The sequence below is a fragment of the Punica granatum genome, chromosome 6 (genome assembly GCF_007655135.1).
Source record: "Punica granatum isolate Tunisia-2019 chromosome 6, ASM765513v2, whole genome shotgun sequence".
In the NCBI taxonomy this organism is placed as follows: Eukaryota; Viridiplantae; Streptophyta; class Magnoliopsida; order Myrtales; family Lythraceae; genus Punica; species Punica granatum.
The window spans coordinates 24,719,788-24,739,146 of record NC_045132.1 but is presented as its reverse complement, the minus strand read 5'-3'; the positions used below and the strand labels follow the sequence as shown (position 1 = coordinate 24,739,146).

The 19,359-nt window shown below is 39.6% G+C and overlaps 2 protein-coding genes and 1 pseudogene across 14 annotated transcripts; 2 read left to right on the top strand and 1 right to left on the bottom strand.

Moving 5' to 3' along the window:
- Positions 1-3,187: 3,187 nt before the first annotated feature.
- LOC116211082 (putative E3 ubiquitin-protein ligase LIN) lies at positions 3,188-5,901 on the top strand. 2 transcript variants are annotated; one of them, XM_031545293.1, is made up of 2 exons: positions 3,188-3,501; positions 4,997-5,901. In XM_031545293.1, the coding sequence occupies exons 1-2, from the start codon at positions 3,262-3,264 to the stop codon at positions 5,639-5,641; spliced, it is 885 nt and encodes a 294-aa protein (XP_031401153.1). In that variant the 5' UTR covers positions 3,188-3,261; the 3' UTR covers positions 5,642-5,901. The 2 variants fall into 2 exon arrangements, with proteins under 2 accessions (XP_031401153.1, XP_031401154.1); XM_031545294.1 differs by having other exon boundaries at positions 3,191-3,552.
- LOC116211081 (callose synthase 3-like) lies at positions 5,490-10,100 on the bottom strand. Of its 12 annotated transcripts, none has more exons than XM_031545282.1 (14): positions 9,963-10,097; positions 9,647-9,867; positions 9,499-9,550; positions 9,209-9,300; positions 8,692-8,724; positions 8,398-8,491; positions 8,144-8,254; positions 7,936-8,052; positions 7,752-7,823; positions 7,276-7,367; positions 6,816-6,942; positions 6,147-6,284; positions 5,985-6,061; positions 5,490-5,900 (listed from the first exon to the last, which is right to left on the bottom strand). In XM_031545282.1, exons 2-14 carry the CDS (start codon positions 9,679-9,681, stop codon positions 5,705-5,707), a joined length of 1,236 nt encoding a protein of 411 aa, XP_031401142.1. In that variant the 5' UTR covers positions 9,682-9,867; positions 9,963-10,097; the 3' UTR covers positions 5,490-5,704. The 12 variants fall into 12 exon arrangements, 10 of the variants coding, with proteins under 10 accessions (XP_031401142.1, XP_031401144.1, XP_031401143.1 ...); XM_031545284.1 differs by having other exon boundaries at positions 9,647-9,827; positions 9,919-10,092; XM_031545283.1 differs by having other exon boundaries at positions 9,647-9,824; positions 9,919-10,092.
- Positions 10,101-11,806: 1,706 nt separating this feature from the next.
- On the top strand, positions 11,807-19,167 carry LOC116211108 (annotated as a pseudogene).
- Positions 19,168-19,359: the final 192 nt, after the last annotated feature.

Below are 19,359 nucleotides of genomic sequence, written 5' to 3'. Positions count from 1 at the left end.
AAGAACTTTTATTTCATTAACATAATATATGGCCGAATGATATGTTTCCGATGTAATATTAAAAATGTCGAGTGGGCTAAAATCATTCTTATTGAATTAGCTAGAATGATCATAGAAAAAGGACAAAAATTAGGGTCTCTTGGCCATGTTATATTGTCAAAAGTGGTATGGTCAGAAAAACAAAAATAAAAATAAAAATAAAAAGATTGAGATGTTTTTTTTAAAAAAAAAAGGGGATGCAGAAATATGCATCCGAGATTCAGTGGCAAGGGCGAGTAAATCCAGGAGAGTCCAGGGGCATCTATGGAAAGTGATTCAAATTTCAAAAGGCCAGATTCCTCAAGGTCTAGGACCGAAAAAGTAACGCTCGTTAAAAGTAGCCGTTCCCACCGCATGGACCATTCTACCCTCCAAAAGTCCCGTATTTCCAGTCCCCTTGCCATCAACATCAATCGTTCAATCCGGCCGTGTCATAGGTTGTTGGGCCCTGCACATCGAGGCGGGTGCGGTGGGCCATTCAGCAGAATGTCAGGGGTAAAACTGTCTTTGTGCCCCCGTATAAGGTACGAACGTCGGTGAGTTTTCGGCTCCGTCTTTTGCTTTTTCCTTTTTTTTTTTTTGGAGTAATAATGTTCGCGACATGACGGAGACAGCGACCCAAGAGCAAATCCACGTGGCGCCCGGTGATTGGTGAAAGTTGGACCTTTTTCGGCTTTTGGATTCTTTCGTCAAGTAACGTGCAATTTTCCCCAAAAAGAAACAAGATTTTGACGTGTTTCTCTTATGAGGCTGATTAGATCATGGCTTTTTCTCCGACCGATCGATCAATCCTGACTGCCAATAAAGAAATTTGTTTATCTCTCTGTGAATCTTTTCGGAAAATTGGAAAAGTCGAGTGGACGGCGAGATGGAGGAATCTCGATTACATCGAGCATGGTCCTCCTGTATCGGATTCCGCCGGGCGAAAACTGCACGCAAAGAGGTTTGATTCGAGGTTGTCAACTCGTCCGTCGCCTCGACTACTAAATTGATTGGTCTATGAGGGTAGCTCTTTTTTTTTTTTGGTTACTTTCGAGAATTTGATTTATAAAATTATTAAAGTATTATATATATATATATATATATGTTAGTAATGATTAAAAAAAGAAATAAAATTGAGAAGATGGCGTGGCAGTAATTTCGACAGGAAGGCCTCTTGTCGGGCTGGACCATTTTTGCTGCAAAGGCCCATTTATTTAACGTATCAGAACAGGAACTCAGAAGGGAAAATTCAAAAGGCCCAGTGTGTATCTCTAGAGGCCCCAACTCGTTTTTCTCTATTTTTCTCCTTTCCTTTTAAGAAAATATAAGTTTTAATCTTCAACCTTTTAACATTTTCGTCATTTTTATATTAACTTTTAGTCATCAAACTTTAATAACGGTTTTAACTGAAAACTAGATATTTACCTGTGCCCTTCAATCAACATCCCTTCAGTATCTGTTGATACAATCGAACTCACTGATTCACTCGGTCATGGGGAACAATAAGAAATTGTATGAAGCAATGTTTGGCCGCTCAAATAAATCTGGAGCAGAAGACGATGAAGGGGAGAACTACCGGAAAAGCTCTGGCGGCTCCAGCTTTGATTTCAAAGAAACTTCGACATACTCTTATGAGACTGTCAAACAAATGGAGAACTACCGGAAAAGCTCTGGCGGCTCCAGCTTTGATTTCAAAGAAACTTCGACATACTCTTATGAGACTGTCAAACACATGGATCAACATAGTATAGCAACTTCTGCTAAGCGCTTGGAAGATGAGGGTTTTCCTGTAAGTAAAAATAAATGGGACCTTCATCTTGAATTTTTATTTTATTTATTATTTGCTGCATAAATTCCGTCCTTTTCTGATGGACTATTTTAGGGATATAAAATTTGGGAGGAAAAAAAAAAGATTAAATGGATCCATACTAGTGGTCTTACAGCCTAAGCCATAATTTTTTTGCTTTCTCATTTTTTAGCGCACCATAAGTTGTTCCGTATGAGAACCTGCCAGTCTCGTGAATGTTGAATTATTAATTCATCGCCAGAGATGATGGCTTAGAAACAAAAATGAATACCCCATGGCCTTTTTGCCTTGTAATACTTCTCATCTAAAATTTGACATATATTCGGGAAGATGGGCTATTATTCACAGTCGATAAAGAAAGGGAGTTAGTTACTCGAAGCCAGTGTCTCAGTACAAAAGGATGAGAACGATGAAATCAGCAACTCTAGCTCACGGCAGCAAATGACATTGGAAGCCCAGTTAAAATTATTCCCCTCGAACGAACAATGTAAGTGAATTGAAAAGACTTGCAAAATCAGTATTTGAACCTGAACAGACTAGACTGATGGCTTTGATATCAAGATGGACATTCCTTCCCGACCCAATGCGGAACCAGTGACAGAACACCTTGCAAATGTATTCTGCTGCTTTGGGTTTTGATGATTAATATCTCTCTCAATTTCAGGTGGTTTAAAGCGAAGTCTTCCTTGCAGGGTAGGTTGTAGGGACAATGCTTTATGTGCATTTAATTAATGCTTTATTTGATTTGTGAGTATAATTTTAAAATCGCAATTTTAACCTAATTCTACACACAACAAAACAAAATAACTCATACAAAATCAAAGAGTGAATTCCATTTATAATACTTTTTTTACACCAAAACAACATAATTCATACAAAGTTAAAGGGTGGGCCCCATTTATACCACTCTTTTTCAAAATCAAAATTTGATTTTAAAATTCTATTATGAAACCAAATGTAGCGTAATGCACTCATCACTCACATTATCATTTTTTCATTGAGTAAATTAATAATTTGTCCCTCGAGAGATTGACGTTACGTCAAATCCGACCTCATAATTTTTTTTACATCAAATTGAATCATGACGGACTAAATGTACATCAATTAACCCATTCTGTCAATATTTCCATTAACTTTAACCGGACTTGCTGACGTGCACATAATAGTGCCACGTGGCACGCGATCCGTTTCGTATATTTTTTAAAAAAATTATGAACCATATCCCGATCCGTAACTCGAATGTTAGACCGAACCATATAAAGATAAATCTAACTATAAATCTAAAATAATATAATTAAAATTAAAATTAAAAAAGATATTGTTCATCTTCTTATGATGGTGATGGCTCACTTGCTCCCCACCATGTGAGCCATCCTAAGCCGACCATTCGGAGACCCGTGGGTGGGTTTGCGCTGGACTGGCGTTCCCAGCTCATGAGGTCGCGATCCCCCGGCTTAACGAACCCAAGCTCGGGAGGCATGGTTCGCAGAAGCCTCAAGCTCATAGCGGTCTCAGCTCAGCAGATCGCTTCTTTTTCAGGGCCCCAGAGGCTTGTTCTCGGCTCACGAGCGCTGGGCGACCTTCGGACAATGTTGTCGAGCCCACTGCGAGGATCGTCGAAGACCTCTAAGCGATTTCGGGTTTTGGCCGAAGACCTCTTAGCAATTCAGTGGGTAAATATATTCTTCAGTTGTTGAGTCAGGCTTCTTTCTTAGATGTTCAAGGTTAGCAATCAATCTCCGCTAAAGCTTTTGCTTCATCAATCCTTGGAATAGTTCTCTTTGAACTCCTAGAAATTGGTTTAAGATTTTCGGGTAAACTAACAAGTAGGAAAGGAAAAGCCTTTTAGATAAGTTCACAGAACGAACGAGATCATAAAAAACGGCATCATTTTTCCTCCGTGCTCCTGTTTTCTGCCTATCCCTCGATTTCTGCTCAAAAGTTGCCGAAAATTTGACCGATTTCGTGCTTACATTTATATATATATGTGCGTGTAGATACGTTGATTTGGCTGATTTTGTTCTTTAGTTTGATTTTATGGGTTCGGATTGATTCGTGTATTGGCTAATGTGGCAATTATCTCGAAACCAAATGTTTGAGAAATGGCGAAAGTAAGTTGAACAGATTGAAGATGCCGAAGCTCTCTAATCGTTGAAGCTCCCGCTGGCCACTGGATTAGCAAAGTTCAGGTGCCACGAGTACGTGGAAGAAACCCTAGAAAGAAAATGTTATCATGGTTTCATCTTCTTCATTTTTTAATTTTTATTTTCATTTCTCCACAAAAAATTAGCTGTTAATGTGAGGACATAAAATCACCTATACTCATCCTGAGGCCTACCAGGCTCCGCGCAGAGCTCTTTTCAGAGGACGACCCCCATATTGAGTTTCTAGGTTTTGAACGGAGCTCTTTTCGGCGGACAACCCCTATATTGAGTTTCTGGGTTTTGAACTTGCGACCTGCAGGACTTTCCTAAGCCTTGATACCATTTCGCCACGAAAAACTAATTGTCCTTGTGAGAGCACAAAATCACTTATACTCATCCCTAAGTTATAGGGTTCGAAGTAGTTCTTCCATACTAGGAACTGACTTAAAGTATGATTTGTGCTTGCCTCGTATGAGGATCCTGCACATCAAAAAGAATGTCGCTCAGATATGTTATCGGAGGTAATTCTAGGATATCAGTGGTTTCAACAGTGTCCAGTCCGGGGGATGAAACGGAGCCCAGGGGCTTGAGCATTGGCCGCGAGGAAAGGCTGTGAAGCTCGCCAATGAGGGGCATGATTTCATCTTCTTCGACCTGAGCTTCATTAATCTTATTGCATTTCCCTAACTTCAACTCGAATCGTATACTGTTGTTAGATTTATCTTTTTCCGGATATGGTTCGGGCTACCATTCGGATTACGGATCAAGATATGGTTAAGAATTTTTTTATTTTTTAAAAACATATGAAGCCCACTTGGCCAATCATCGCGTGTCACGTGACACTGTTATTTACACGTCAACAATTCCGGTTAAAGTTAACGGAAATATTGACTGAATGGATCAATTGATGTACATTTAGTCTTTCAGTATTCAATTTGATGTAAAAAAAAATTTTGAAGCCGAATTTAATGTAACGTCAACCTCTCAATGGGTAAATTGTTAATTGACTCTTTTTCATTTGCAGTGTTATACAGGAGTGACAAACACTGATGAAGGGTCCTCTACGATACCCCAGTACCTAATTTGTCCTTTAACGAGACCGCTGTTTGAAGATCCTGTTACCCTAGAGACTGGTCAAACATTTGAACGAGCAGCCATCCAGAAATGGTTTGACGAGGGGAATAAGACATGTCCAGTGACCGGAAATTCCCTAGAATGTCTCTCTGTTCCTCTCGCCAACATGGTTATCAAGTGTGTAATTGATTCCTGGAAGTCCAAGCACTGCAAAAACATCTTGGCTTTTGCCTCTCAAATGATGGAGGAAAAGGAAGGCCGTGAGTTTGCGCACTCAGATGATGGATTTATATCTATATTGGAGCAGCTTATTACTATTTACAGCAGAGAGGAAAGAATAGTGAACGTAAAGCATTTAATATCTCTTGGCAGCGTGCAGTACCTAATTCGAAGATTTGTCCTTGGAACGACTGAAGAGAAAATTCGTGGTGCTGGTCACTTGATTTGCTGCATCGAAGCAGATGCCAGTTGCAGAGATCGGATTGCTAAAGCCATTAACATACAAGTCCTCATTGAATTCCTTCACAGCAAGCAGATAGAGGCGAGAACAAATGCAGTGCCCTTGCTCACTGAACTAGTATGTCCGAAGAGGTAAACTACAAATATCAATTTGGTAGGACCATGTAGTTTCTTCTCCAACCCCCATGTACTTGGCATCTTATCGTGAAACATAAGGGCCCTTTGAGGATGGAAAACCCGGCAGTGGGCGACGGAAGAACTGACAGTATGGGAAACAATATGAAATCAGATATGACAGTATGTTTCCATTTTTCTTCCTTAATTGCCCAGCTGGAAGACGGAAAAAATCAGCATCTGCACGCATTGGCCAACCTAGGCGGAAGCAGTGAACTGACCTATTAACATGAAAGAAAGTTGGTCACTTCAAGATCCTTATAACAAAGAGAACGACAGCTGAACAATATAGAACTCAGAATTACCAAAAATATTCATTCAAATCACCATAGTTCCTCCACTGCGAATGCTTTGACTTTCCTCGCTTGCTCTTTTCTGCTTCCTGATTATCATTGCAAGCATGGAAACATCGTCAAGGTAAAGAACAAACATAATGTAACTCATACAATATAAATATCATTTCAGACCTTTGCAATCACTTCATAGATCGGAGTAACCACTTTCCTCGAGAAAGCCTCTTCTTCACTTCCATGGGCTGGCTTTATATTCTCTCCAGTCATGGGACTGACATTCCCAGCTAGCATACCATACAATTCAAAAGCCATCTACAGGAAGCGAAGCAAGACCAGCAGAGGGCCAGGACACAAGAAGGGAAAATGATCTTGCTGCATATGCAGAATGCTATCAACGTGCTTAAGTGCTTGTGCAAGAATTATCATCACATACGATGCTTAATATGTAGAGAACACTGATGTGGCTCCCATCATAGGAGTTAGATTAAAAAAAAAAATTGTCCATAACAGAAGACTCGACTGCAGAAACCTACTGCTGCTTATTCACTCTGGACAGATCATGATTCTTCATTCTTACAATGATGAAAATAAAAATAAATTTCAGTAATAAATTTACTCCCACAAAAAACAGAAGAAGATACAGAAATTGATGAAGGACGTAGCCAAACTTAATGTTTTCAAAGTTCATTTCTTCCTTTTTTGCATTGAATAAACTTGTTGCCTTTGTCGATAGAATGAAGGAAAAACATTTATGGTGACATGGATATACAATTTGCAAAATCAGGTAAAAAAAAAATCGCAATTTTGCACATCTAGTTCTGGAGAAAGAGCATATGAACATACATGATGATAAATATAGCAAAGGCACCCTGGCACGAATCTTAAGTTAGCTGCTTCCCCCCATATAAGAAGATAAAGAGCCATGTAGAGAAGTTTCCGTTGCTGTACTTCCTGCTGGATGGTCGGCAACCTAGATATAGAAAGGAACAGAAAGAATAAAGAGAACTGAGATTGTGCAATGGTCAGAATAGAAAGAAAATTCTGAAGAACTGGATCTAAAAATTGAGCCCACTTAGTCAAATTCAAAGCATTTCTCAAAACTTGGCATGCACTGGTTTTATTTATTGTCATTAGTCAACGTGACATGCTAATCTGGTTTTTTTAGGCAGAGTTTACCGAAACCACCTACTAATGTTTCACGAAGTAATGAAGTAATGTATATTGAAAGTACAGGACACCTAAAGAGCAAATATAATACAACTAGCCTGCTTCAGTGCATATAGAAACAACAGCAGAAGTTTACCAGAGACTGCTTTTCCTATCCAAGAACTTGCACCACTTCTTGTAATTCTCGAACAATTTCTCCATCGCTTCTGTCAAAGCTCGCTCATCCAACTATTTATCAGATAAAACAGATCATCAAAATTGAGCTTAGTCCAAATAAATACTGATTCTTGATTTAAATAGCATGACAGGTAAGGGCAAAATATGCACAACACATAAATGGACCTCAATGCAAACAAAAAAAAGAAGAAAAGGAAGAATAAAAGAGAACAAATTAAAGACCAATGCAAAGAAATGTAGGGCGGCATTTTTCGCTCCAAAGGGTAATCACATTATGTAGAGTCGTAAAATAGATAAGGTTAAGCAGCATATGATATAGTACAAAGTTCAAGTATAAGAGTAAATAGTGTAAAAAAGAGAACCCATTTTACATAACCCAGTGTGAACAAAAACAAGATGGACATCATTTGGATGGAGTCTTGGCAAAGAACAAACCTGTAGTTGGCTTATATGCACATTAGCCAGCAATAGGATCAAATGTTCCCTTTGGTTTGCCACATTGTCCTTCTGTAATATCAATTAGCAGAAGCAACACGAATTGGTTAGCATACTATCAATTTCTAATTGAACTACCATAGACAATATAATATAGAAAATTCATCACATGCAAGTTTGTCACCTGAAAGCCAAACATTGCTTGGAGCCAATCTAGAATGTCTTCGTCCTTTTTATTTTTGTGACCCTTCGGCCAAGGAATACCTCTGGTATTACGAAGAGCAAAAACAGCAGCTTGGATCTGCAAAGTCGATTTTCAATAGAGAATTTTCGATACTACTGCGGTCAAGTAAAACTAACATGAAGAAGAACAACCACAGATAGAGAATGACCTCCGGATATTTCATGATTGCCTGATTTGCACTATCAGGATCAAAAGGAAGAATGTTGTAAGGTACATAAATCTGCATTTCTTCTGCAACTTTGTTCTGAGCCTCCTGAATCTGTGCAAATTCAATAGTAATGAACACCATTCACTCATGCAGCCCACTAATAGAAATATGAAAATTAGGGTCAATCAGCAACACACACTGAATTAATGAAAAACATCATCGCAGAATAACAGCACAATTCTGCAGAATTTCACCTCCCGATCAACTTCAATGGACTGAGTCATGTCAACAGCTTTCAACGCCTCAAAAAGAACATTAGCAGTTTGATATGCCTTCGTAAGCTGCGCACTGTAAACAAAGCACATGTTAATCATCATCAGTGGAGCTAAATACCAATTTTTCCAGTTCGTTTACATAAACCGATAGTTCACGATCTGGAACTCACCGGTCAAAGGAGAAGGAAGCCGTAAAGTTAGAGAGCGAGAGAGAGAGAGAGAGCTATTGGGGGGGGATAGTGGGGTAAACTTACTGTCACTTGGAATTCTTACCGGATAAAAGGGCTCGGAGTTCGGCTGAAATTCCTGCAGACGCTACTGAGCTCGTTACTGTCTGAGCGCGATGTTGAAGGTGGCTATTATAGTTAGTTCCTATGAATATTAGGTGATTATTTTCTTAATGTACTCACGATTGTTATGACCAGTATTATCCGAACCGGCCTAGCTATGGGTTTATGAGTTCAGTCGGGAGTTCGATGGGTCGAATCGCATGTTTAATTATAAAATAAATAAGTATTTATTATTTTAAGAAAATAATAATATAAATTATAAAATTACTCAATAATATTTTTTATAAATAAATAATTAATTAAATTCCATATCATATCATATCGATGAGATAAACCTCTACATTTATCCAAACTGAAACACATATGGCCATGAGTCTAGCTTACAGCTCGGGAAAAAAACCAAAAGAGGGACAACCTCCCCATTTCCTCTGCATAATGAACTTCTAAAAGCAGTATAACAAACTGAGATTTTCATCTATATTGATGCTGATTCTTATTACCTGAAAAACGATCGCGGACAATGGACAAAGGATAGGGACTCACCACAAGCTACCGCTCCATTGAGGCACCAACGCAGGCAGCGACAGGAAAGCTGTATGAGAAACCCAATACTCTCAAAAAGACACAGACCTCTCTTCTCTCAGCTCGAACGCTCGAAGCTCTCACCACGACCACGACCACGACCACGACACTCCCTTACAAATCTCTCACAAAAGTAACTCTCATCCTCTTCTGCACATGAAACCGACAACACCCCTTTCTCACACACGGCATTTCATCAAATACGTACCAAATCAAACTCATTGTTGCCTCCATCCATGTCGATCCGATTCGTTTGCAAACTACAGCTCAAAACAAGGTTAAGGGCAGAATCAAAACATGAAATTTCTCAGATAAATCACCGCAAGCAAAGGAGAATAGGAAGAGGAAGCTCGAACCATGCCTTGCCTGTAGAGATCAAGATGTGCTTCATGTCGTTTCAGGAGCTGCCGTGTCGTGCGTCTGGACTCGTGCCTTGCCTGTAGAGGTCAAGCTCTGCTGCCATGCTGCGTCTGGACTTTGGCCCCCTGCCATTTCAGGAGCTAATATGCCTCAAGATGGCCTTATCCTGTCCCTCTGCTGGTGAGGAATCCGCTCTTGAGTCGTCACTCTGCTACGTCTGGACGAGGAGAAGTCAAGAAGCGACAGAAGGAGAAGAGGAAGCTCGAACCTGTTATAATCTTCCGATATTTGAAGGAGAAGAGGAAGCTCAACCTCTAGCAGAGCTGCAGAAGTCACTGATGATGAGTGATGATTGAACTAAAGAGTGAATATGAAGTTGACAAGGGTTTCAAATCGTCAATCTATTTTGATTTCATTCTCCGATGCTCATTTTCGGTTTCGGATCGGGGATTTTCTTTTAAAATTTTGAAACCATGCAACCGATGGGTTCGATGGGTATATCTAAAAATCGGCTGATTTTTTGGGTTCACCGGTCTGTTTGTGCATTTTCAATTTTTAAGCTAATCGGACCGGACATAGGTTCGGTTTCCATTTCGAAAGGTCGAACCGCCCGGTCGGGTTCTAATAGCACTGGTTATGACAATATTAGAGTTTCAACTAAATTATCTTTTCAAAAAGTTATATCTAACTGATATGATTGTTTAAGCATACCAAAAACTTCAGTAGTTCAAATTGGAAACGGAAAATAAAAACTCATTTTTAGAAATGGATAATATCAATTAAGAAGACTATACTTGATATCACAAAGAATGTCAATAATGCAAACATTGTACTTGTCCATATATTATCACCCTTTTTCTAAGTGCAACACAGAGTAAAGAATTATCAAATTTATATAAAGTAAGAGAGAAATTTAAAAATTCATTGGACAAAGAACTTTTATTTCATTGACATAATACATAGCCCAGTGATATGTTTCTGATGCTATATTAAAAAAGTCTAGTGGGCTAAAATCATTCTTATTGAATTCACTAGAATTCAGCAGATACATGAAATAATCGAACGTTTCATGATCATGAAATAATATTTTCGCTGACGTGGCACTAAGAGAATATTCATTTTGCCACGTGGATCCTATGTCACGAAATTGCACAAACCGACTCATTACCTAATTTTTTTTACCCGAATAAAATCTAACTCGATTTAAGAGAAAAACAGTAGAAATCAGCAAAAAACGGGGTAGTGTGTGCTTAATTTTGAAAGGAATGAGTGTCCCTGGCCATTTTACAAATTATATCGATGTCGTCGAAATTTATTAAAAAATAAATGGAAAAATGACACCTTGCATCACAGTTTAATAACAAGTATCACAATGCATCATAATTTGAAAAATTAATATGGAGCATCATGCAAATTTTGAAAATTTTCACCGTGCATTATTTCTGTCAACTGATAAATGGAAAGCTGACGTGACATGTTATTTGGACAAACGATGCCAATGTGGCTGTGCTTACTCTGCATCTGGGTCCACATTAACGCAACTCTCAAACTCGCCATTGAGGAAATCAGGCCCTTCTTTGTGTTGACGAAAGCGATGTGGAAGCCCTTGCAAGAGCTAAGCGAATTTGAGGGTTGCGTTAATGTGGTCCTGACCCGAGCAAGGGAAACACACAACATGAGGTTTTGTGGCTCAGCTGATGACGAAGTTCATGTCTCCTGATCGAGCAGCAAACTTGTGCCAAATATTACGAAAAAATGGAAGAGAGATAGGAACAAGATTGTTCAGGACATGACAATTTGTATATAATTGTCGGTGCATTTCCGTTTTAGGAACTAAGTTAATAAACAAATATTAAAATTGAAAAATGATACCTTGCATCACAATATGAAAATAATTTTCACAGTGCATCATATTTTCAATGCTAGGTGGGATCCAGATGCAGAGTAAGCACGGTCATATTGGCACCGTTTGTCCAAATAACGTGTCACGTCAACTTTTCGTCCATCAGTCGACGGAAATGATGCACGGTGAAAATTTTTAAAATTTTCGTGATGTATCATGTTAATTTTTTAAAAAATTATACAATGTGATACTTGTACTCAAAGCGTGATATGTGATGAAATTTTTCCTAATAAACAAATAAAATGATAAAAAAGGGAGAGCTCGCCGACCGCCGGCAGTATCCGCCACAGCTTTGGACCTTCTTCCTTCTTCCATCCCTTTGACGTCGACACCTCCAATGAACGGTCACTCGCACAGTCCTTTTCCCATTGTCAGCTTCCCTCTGTCACTCTCTCAGCCGCCCCTCACTCTCCTCCCTCCCTGCCCATTGTCACACTTCTCCGTCGTTGTCGCTCCCGCTCTTACCCCTTCTCTTTGTCTCTTCCTCTGTCTCCTCTCCTCAATACAAACTCCCCCCAGTCTTCCAATGGATTTCGCGCGGTCGGCCCCTCTGTCATTTCCTCTTGGTCGAGCATTTCATGTCTTCGGTTCCGGCCGATTCTGCTGCTTCCATCAATCCGCTTCTCGCCGAATCGGCCCGAAGGATCTCGAATCAGCAGCTGGGAAGATATCAGAGGTATGCTGTGCAATCATATGCTGCTATAGCGCTATTACTTGAGAGTATTTCACTGTTGAATGCTGGTTGCCGTTGCATGTGGGCTGGTTATTGTATTGCAGAAGAGCAGTATTTTAGTAACAAATGAGTTCGTGTTTCCTAGTCCGGGCATAGAAATCGACCGTCTGTATGTCGGATTAAGGAAAGAAGTTAAAAGAAGTATAATGAATTCATTCAACTGCTTTTTCCTGCTACATCGTATATGTAGACGGTGTTAAATGTGCGAAACGGTCTAGATTAAACTTCTTGTTAGGCAAGATTAGATATTCCACTGCATATGCTCTATCTTATTGATTGTAAGTGTGGAGTTTGTAGATGCAGATGGTGGGAGGCGGAGCTGTATATGTTGAGATTTTACGGTTTCCGGTAGTATTCAAAGAAACCCAGGATTTTGGAGGAATTCATGGGTTTAAGGATTTATCTTGTTTCAAATGGTTCTTGGAGAATATTTGTTTTGTACAGAGTGCAGACTGTCTTAAACTTTGCTCATATTGTAAATTTTTCAGCATTTTTGGGAGGCGAGTTTCCAATCTTCTTGGAGATGGCATCGTCCTTGGAAGCACTTCTTGCAGAGGAAGGGTTCAGAGGAAGGAGGTCCATGACCAGGTCAAGAGCTTCTTTTGGTTCAGATAATGTAACTACACCTCTTTACAGTTCACGTGGTCAACATAAGCCACATTCGTCATCTGTTAATAGAACAAGGACTCAGAGAACAAGATCCGATGTATCTAGATATAGTTTTAATGGTAGATTGGGAAAGAGCGACAGTCTTGGAAGTACGCAACCGCGTGATAATCTGATCACGAGGGAGAGGATGAATGGGAAGGGCATGGAACCACTTGAAGGAAGAGGTGATATGGAAAGGCTAGGAGATAGAAGATTCGAGGTCAGTTCTGATGCTTTTTCCAGAAACGAGATAGTTGAGGTTGGTGTAGAAAATAGTGAGAGGATTAAGGATGCATACTTAAGTGTAGGTAAGGGCCCTTTGAGGATGGAAAAGTACCTGGCAGCGGGCGATGAAAGTACTGACAGTATGGGAAACAATATGAAATCAGATAGGAGGGGCCCTAGCAGTTCAAAGCATCTGCTTGGAGATCCATCTTCTGCTCGTAATGGCAGGACAAGCACGAAACCGGCTGGGCCCTTTGAAAATAGTCGCCTTGAAAAGCATGTCCAGAGCACACTTTCTGATTCTCTTCCGGCTCTTGATGAAGTTGCTATCCGAGCCATAGTCTCCATCTTAATTGGATATATCACACCGTTTCTCAAAGACAAGGATTTTCGCATAAACCTCCGCGACAAATGCTTTTTATCTCTCAACTTTGTTGAGTCAGAAGAGTACCAAAATGGCGAGAGCAAAGTCATCTGTAATCTCGCACAAGCAATTGAAACGGTAGAAAGAGCAGCTGAGGAGTACAGAGATCCAAAGGATCTGAAAAGAGCTTCTCTGCAGCTAAGTGTAATTACAGGGCTCAACGCTGGCGAGCTGAAGAATGGATTTACTTGTGGTGTTCCGAATTGTAAGCTGTCTGCATGTGCTCATCTGTACCTGAGTGTGATCTACAAAATAAATAAGAAGGACAGGGTTTCGGCAAAGCATATCTTACACGTTTTTGCTGATTCTCCTCTCCAGGGACGGAGACTTCTGTTACCTGAACTCTGGGAAAATTTTTTCTATCCCCATCTGTCACATTTGCAGTTGTGGCATAGTCAGGAAGTTGATTCTCTCGTCGATGCAACCAGCAGGGCAAGGAAATTGAAGCTTCTCGACAAAGTGTACAATGAAATTCTAGATTCTGGTACTCGCCAGTTTGCAGTTTACTACAAAGATTGGCTCACAGAAGGCTCTGAAGCTCCCCTTTTCCCTTCAATCAACATCCCTTCAGTATCTGTTGATACAGTCGAACTCACTGATTCACTCAGTCATTCTGGAGAGCTTGGCAATCCAGTTAGTGCTCCCCATCCTCAGCCAATGGTCAGTAAGAAATTGTATGAAGCAATGTTTGGCTGCTCAAATAAATCTGGAGCAGAAGACGATGAAGGGGAGAACTGCCGGAAAAGCTCTGGCGGCTCCAGCTTTGATTTCAAAGAAACATCGACACACTCTTATGAGACTGTCAAATACATGGATCAACATAGCATAGCAAATTCTGCTAAGCGCTTGGAAGATGAGGGTTTTCCTGTAAGTAAAAATAAATAGGTCCTTCATCTTGAATTTTTATTTTTATTTTTATTTTTTTGCTGCATAAATTCCGTCCTTTTCTGATGGACTATTTTAGGGATATAAAATTTGCGGGGAAAAAAGATTAAATGGGTCCATACTAGTGTTCTTGCAGCCTAAGCAATAAAATTTTTGCTCTCTCATTTTCTAGCGCACCATAAGTTGTTCCATATGAGAACCTGCCAGTCTCGTGAATGTTTTATTATTAATGCATCGCCAGAGATGGCTTAGAAACAAAAATGAATACCTCATGGCTTTTTGCCTTGGAATACTTCTTATCTAAAATCTTGACATTTATTCAGGAAGATGGGCTATTATTGACAGTTGATAAAGAAAGGGGGTTACTCAAAGCCAGTGTCTCAGTACAAGAGGATGAGAACGATGAAATCAGCAACTCTAGTTCACGGCAGCAAATGACAGTGGAAACCGAGTTAAGATATTCCCCTCAAACGAACAATGTAAGTGAATTGAAAAGACTTGCAAAATCAGTCTTTCAACCTGAACAGACTGATGGCTTTGATATCAAGATGGACATTCCTTCCCGACCCAATGCAGAATCAGTGACAGAACACCTTGCAAAGGTATTCTACTAGTTACCGTCCTTCCTTTTTATTTCCTTTTTTTTTATTGGGGTTTGATGGTTAATATGACTATCTCTCAATTTCAGGTGGTTAAAGCGAAGTCTTCCTTGCAGGGTAGGTTGCAGGAGCAATGCTTTATGAGCATTTAATTAATGCACTCATCACTCACATTGTCATTTTTCATTTGCAGAGTTATACAGGAGTGACAAATACTCTGGTGAAGGGTCATCTACGATACCCCAGTACCTAATTTGTCCTTTAACGAGACAGTTGTTTGAAGATCCTGTTACCCTAGAGACTGGTCAAACATTTGAACGAGCAGCTATCCAGAAATGGTTTGATGAGGGGAATAAGACTTGTCCAGTGACTGGAAATTCCCTAGAATGTCTCTCTGTTCCTCTCACCAACATGGTTATCAATTGTGTAATTGATTCCTGGAAGTCCAAGCACTGCCAAAACATCTTGGCTTTTGCATCTCAAATGATGGAGGAAAAGGAAGGCCGTGACTTTGCGCACCCAGATATGGATCTATATCTATGTTGGAGCAGCTTATTACTATTTACAGCAAGGAGGAAAGAATAGCAAACGTAAAGCATTTAATATCTCTTGGTGGCGTGCAGTACCTAATTCGAAGATTTTCCCTTGGAACAACTGAAGAGAAAATTCGTGTAGCTGCTCTCTTGATTTGCTGCATCGAAGCAGATGCCAGTTGCAGAGATCAGATCGCAAAAGCCATTAACATACAAGTCCTCATTGAATTACTTCGCAGCAAGCAGATAGAGGCGAGAACAAATGCAGTGTCATTGCTCGCTGAGCTAATATGTCGGAAGAGGTAAACTACGAATATTAATTTGGTAGGACCATGTAGTTTCTTCTTCTTCTTTCTCTCTCTCTCTCTCTCTCTGTTTTTTTTTTTTTTTTTTTTTTTTCCGTTCCAGTATTCAAGGAAAAAGCTGTTCTTGGCATCTTATCTTGAAACATAAGAAGATGCTCATCCACAGAATCAATGTTTTATAGAAGTTATATCTTTCTCTTGTACTGCTTTCTAGCTGTAATACCTTGGAAGTTGGAACCAAATGTTATTCTGTGTATTTAGTAGCTTACCATGTTTAGCAAGACTTCAGATGTCGATGTTTCTATATGGATATCTCCAACAATTTGTCTGTATTTACAGGAGGAAAGATGTTACAGATATTCTGAGAGGCTTGCCAAAAGAAGAGATGGTGAATGTAATGCATGTTATTCTTTTATATCTCCGAAGTTCTCAAAGTCAAGAAAGACCATTGGTTGCTGTTCTTTTACTCCATTTAGATCTGCTGGTACACTTTCTTTTATGATAATCTATTTTCTCAGTTTTTCTTTCATGTCTCTTTCAGTCACTGACCAACCAAATATACATGAGGGGATGCTTAGGATGATACAGGCTGGCAACAAATATTAATGCTCGCCAAATGGTTTTTCCTTTATGCATTGGAGTTGCCCTTTTTGAGCTCTTTGCTATTTAGTCTAATTGATGTAGCTGTTTTCTGCTGCCACTCTTGACTTAATAAGTCGTCTCTTCTCATTAAAGGAGAATCCATTAATTTACATCTGAAACACTTTACAAGCCTCTCTTCTCTCTTATTAGAAATCTACTTAACCTAAGGCAACCTGACCTGAATAAATCGACCAGTTGACTTCTGGAATGTAGTGGATATCACTGCTGACAAACCACTTATTTCAGGTTGGACCTCAGAAGTACAGCATATATAGAGAAGAGGCTGTTGATGCAATAGCAGTGGCCTTAAATTTGAGCTTAACCGATGAGAATGTAAAAGAGACGTGCTGCAAAGCACTCTCAATTTTGGCAGGTTGTTTGTCACCGTCTGGAAAGTTGACTGAGGCCGGATTCGATGTTAGCTGCCAAGCAAATCTCAAGGACAACAAAGAGCATGGAAGTCCCCAAGATCACGCCATTCTATATGTATGGTTGCTCTCTCTGTTCTCCATACATCTCTCATAAATCTTGAAGCACCTGAAAACTGCTGCCAGTTTTGCTTTGAAGAATAATTAATCTTTTTTTTTCTTTTAATAATAAAAGCACCAAATGAAATAAACAGCACCCAATGGATATAAAGAAGCGAAATTCAATCTTTTCTTAGAGAGAAGCACCGATCAAGCTGAATGATGAACTGGTATTGTTATTTTGCTCTGGATTTTCGAAGGGTATTTAAAATTTATGCAAAATGAGCTGTCAAAGCATTGGAAAGGGAGATCAGTGGCTGAAGGAATTAGGAATCACCTGAACATTTTCCGCAGTTATATTGAAATCGGAGAAGTGAGAAATTATTTTATGCTTTAGATAGGATTGTGTACTATGTGCTGTTTTTGGAAAATAATAATTTTGACATTACAGATGTAAAGTGATTCCTGCGAAGTTTAATTCTTACCATATAAAACTTCAGTACCAGGTTGTATATCGGATTTCCCCTTTGTAATATGCCATTTTCCGTAAGACTGCAGCCTCTGATATGATGCTGCTCATAATAAGTAGTTTCGATGCCCATAAGCAGTAACGGTCATTTGCAGAACAAACCTGAATAAAATTATTCCCAAGTCTTGTTCCATATTTGAGAGCGAGAGTTCACATAATTCCTGATTGGAATTCGTTTGAGGCTTACTTGTTAATTGACTTCAAATACAGGGCGACGAAAACCTGGCCCATGAACAATGGTTGAGATACCTGTTAACATCGCTTCTAGGCAATGAGAAGAAGTCATTCTTAGAGGCGATCTCCAAATGTCTGGCCTTGGGGGAGTCCAATCTAGTGCTGGCATGCCTAAAGATGGTGGCGTGGTTGAGCTATGTTCTGTCTTCGCTATCAGACATAGAGTGCCAGCTCTCCACTTTCGCAGGCCTTGTCCGTCAGCTGAAAGAGAACCTTCAAGGTGGAGAAGAAGAGCACAGAATTCTCGCTTCATTTTCCCTGATGAATTTCTCCAAAATCCCAGGTTAGGAACAATCATAGAAGCAATCCCTATATTCTTGAAATAGAACGCATTTCCTTAATGAAATGATGCTTTTAAAAGTTCCGGTCAAAATGCATGAAATCATCTTTGAAATAAAATGAGAGATATCACCTCCTTCAGTGCTTAAGCAGTTGTATGGATTTAAGCGCATAATTCCCAAAAAATTGGGAATGCCACTGTCTTAGAGTCGCGAGTCCCTTCATGCATTACTTTTACGTAAACCTAGAACACTTGCATGCATGAGCACCATGCAAGTCGGCGCTCCCATTATTACCGCTAATATTCTTTTACCAATTCAGAGAAAAGGAGGGTTTTACCATTCATAGAAGAAGCTATTACCATAAATATAGTATAAAGGTGCATTGAGTGTGAGCTCCCCAGCAAATCTGCCTTTGTGTTATTGTTTTTTTTTTTTTGAGCATATTATTTTCATTGTAGCTTCGACCTTTTCTTTTGCTCAGGTGCATGATCCAACGTTTATAATACAAAGTACCATTTGAAATCTCCAGCAGCCCTACAAAGGAAAAGAATGCCGGCTTGGTGTCAACTAGTTTGGAATTGAATAGGAATACGCATTTTATTGGGCAAAACAGCATGCGTCAAGGACAATCTCAATATATAATAGATTTTTCAGCATGGTTATATGGCTAGTATGACCGTGCAACACTTCACAACCATGGAAAAGATACATTGATAGCAGCAAACTAATCCAGTAGCTGACGTTATACTCTGTATTTTTTGTAACAAAATGCAGATGCCTGAGGCGTCTCGATGACAATTGCAAGAGAGAGCGCCGCTCCGCCCGGAAGCATAACTGATGTAACATGGTTTGCAAAGGAGTTATGTGCCATCATCTCCAACGAAGATCTCTAGTGTGATAGAGTGGAAAGCTGCTCAGCTCTGAAAGTACCCAGACGTGAATACTTCTGCCTTCGAAAGTATAGATTGTTGTTTTATAACAGTGTACATTTGACCTCTCGACCCGCTGCTCCATTAACGGTAAAATATCAGTCTCAATTTATTTTTTCGGACTGGTGGAAGATATGGGGAATCTATTTCCAGTGATAAATTGATTGTACTTTTTGAGTAGTCTCTTTGTTCGAAAAGAGTTGGAAAGAATTAGATCTTTTGGGGACCTTACAAAATGAAAGATATACTCCGTAGTCGATTCGTTCAACTAGTCAATACTAAAGAACATGCATGTCCAGAAAAGCAAAGATCAAATCCTCAGAGGATATAACACTTGCGTATGCCTTTGAGTTCGACGAGGTTAATACCGTT

Excerpts from the sequence above, each read along its gene's own strand:
- LOC116211081 (XM_031545282.1), bottom strand. The coding sequence starts at position 9,681 with ATGAAGCACATCTTGATCTCTACAGGCAAGGCATG. Across the intron at positions 8,492-8,691 it reads ACTCCGAGCCCTTTTATCCG|TGCGCAGCTTACGAAGGCAT; the intron begins GTAAGAATTCCA and ends CTTTGTTTACAG. Across the intron at positions 8,053-8,143 it reads CAATCATGAAATATCCGGAG|ATCCAAGCTGCTGTTTTTGC; the intron begins GTCATTCTCTAT and ends TCGACTTTGCAG.
- LOC116211082 (XM_031545293.1), top strand. The coding sequence starts at position 3,262 with ATGAGGTCGCGATCCCCCGGCTTAACGAACCCAAGCTCGGGAGGCATG. Across the intron at positions 3,502-4,996 it reads ACCTCTTAGCAATTCAGTGG|TGTTATACAGGAGTGACAAA; the intron begins GTAAATATATTC and ends TTTCATTTGCAG.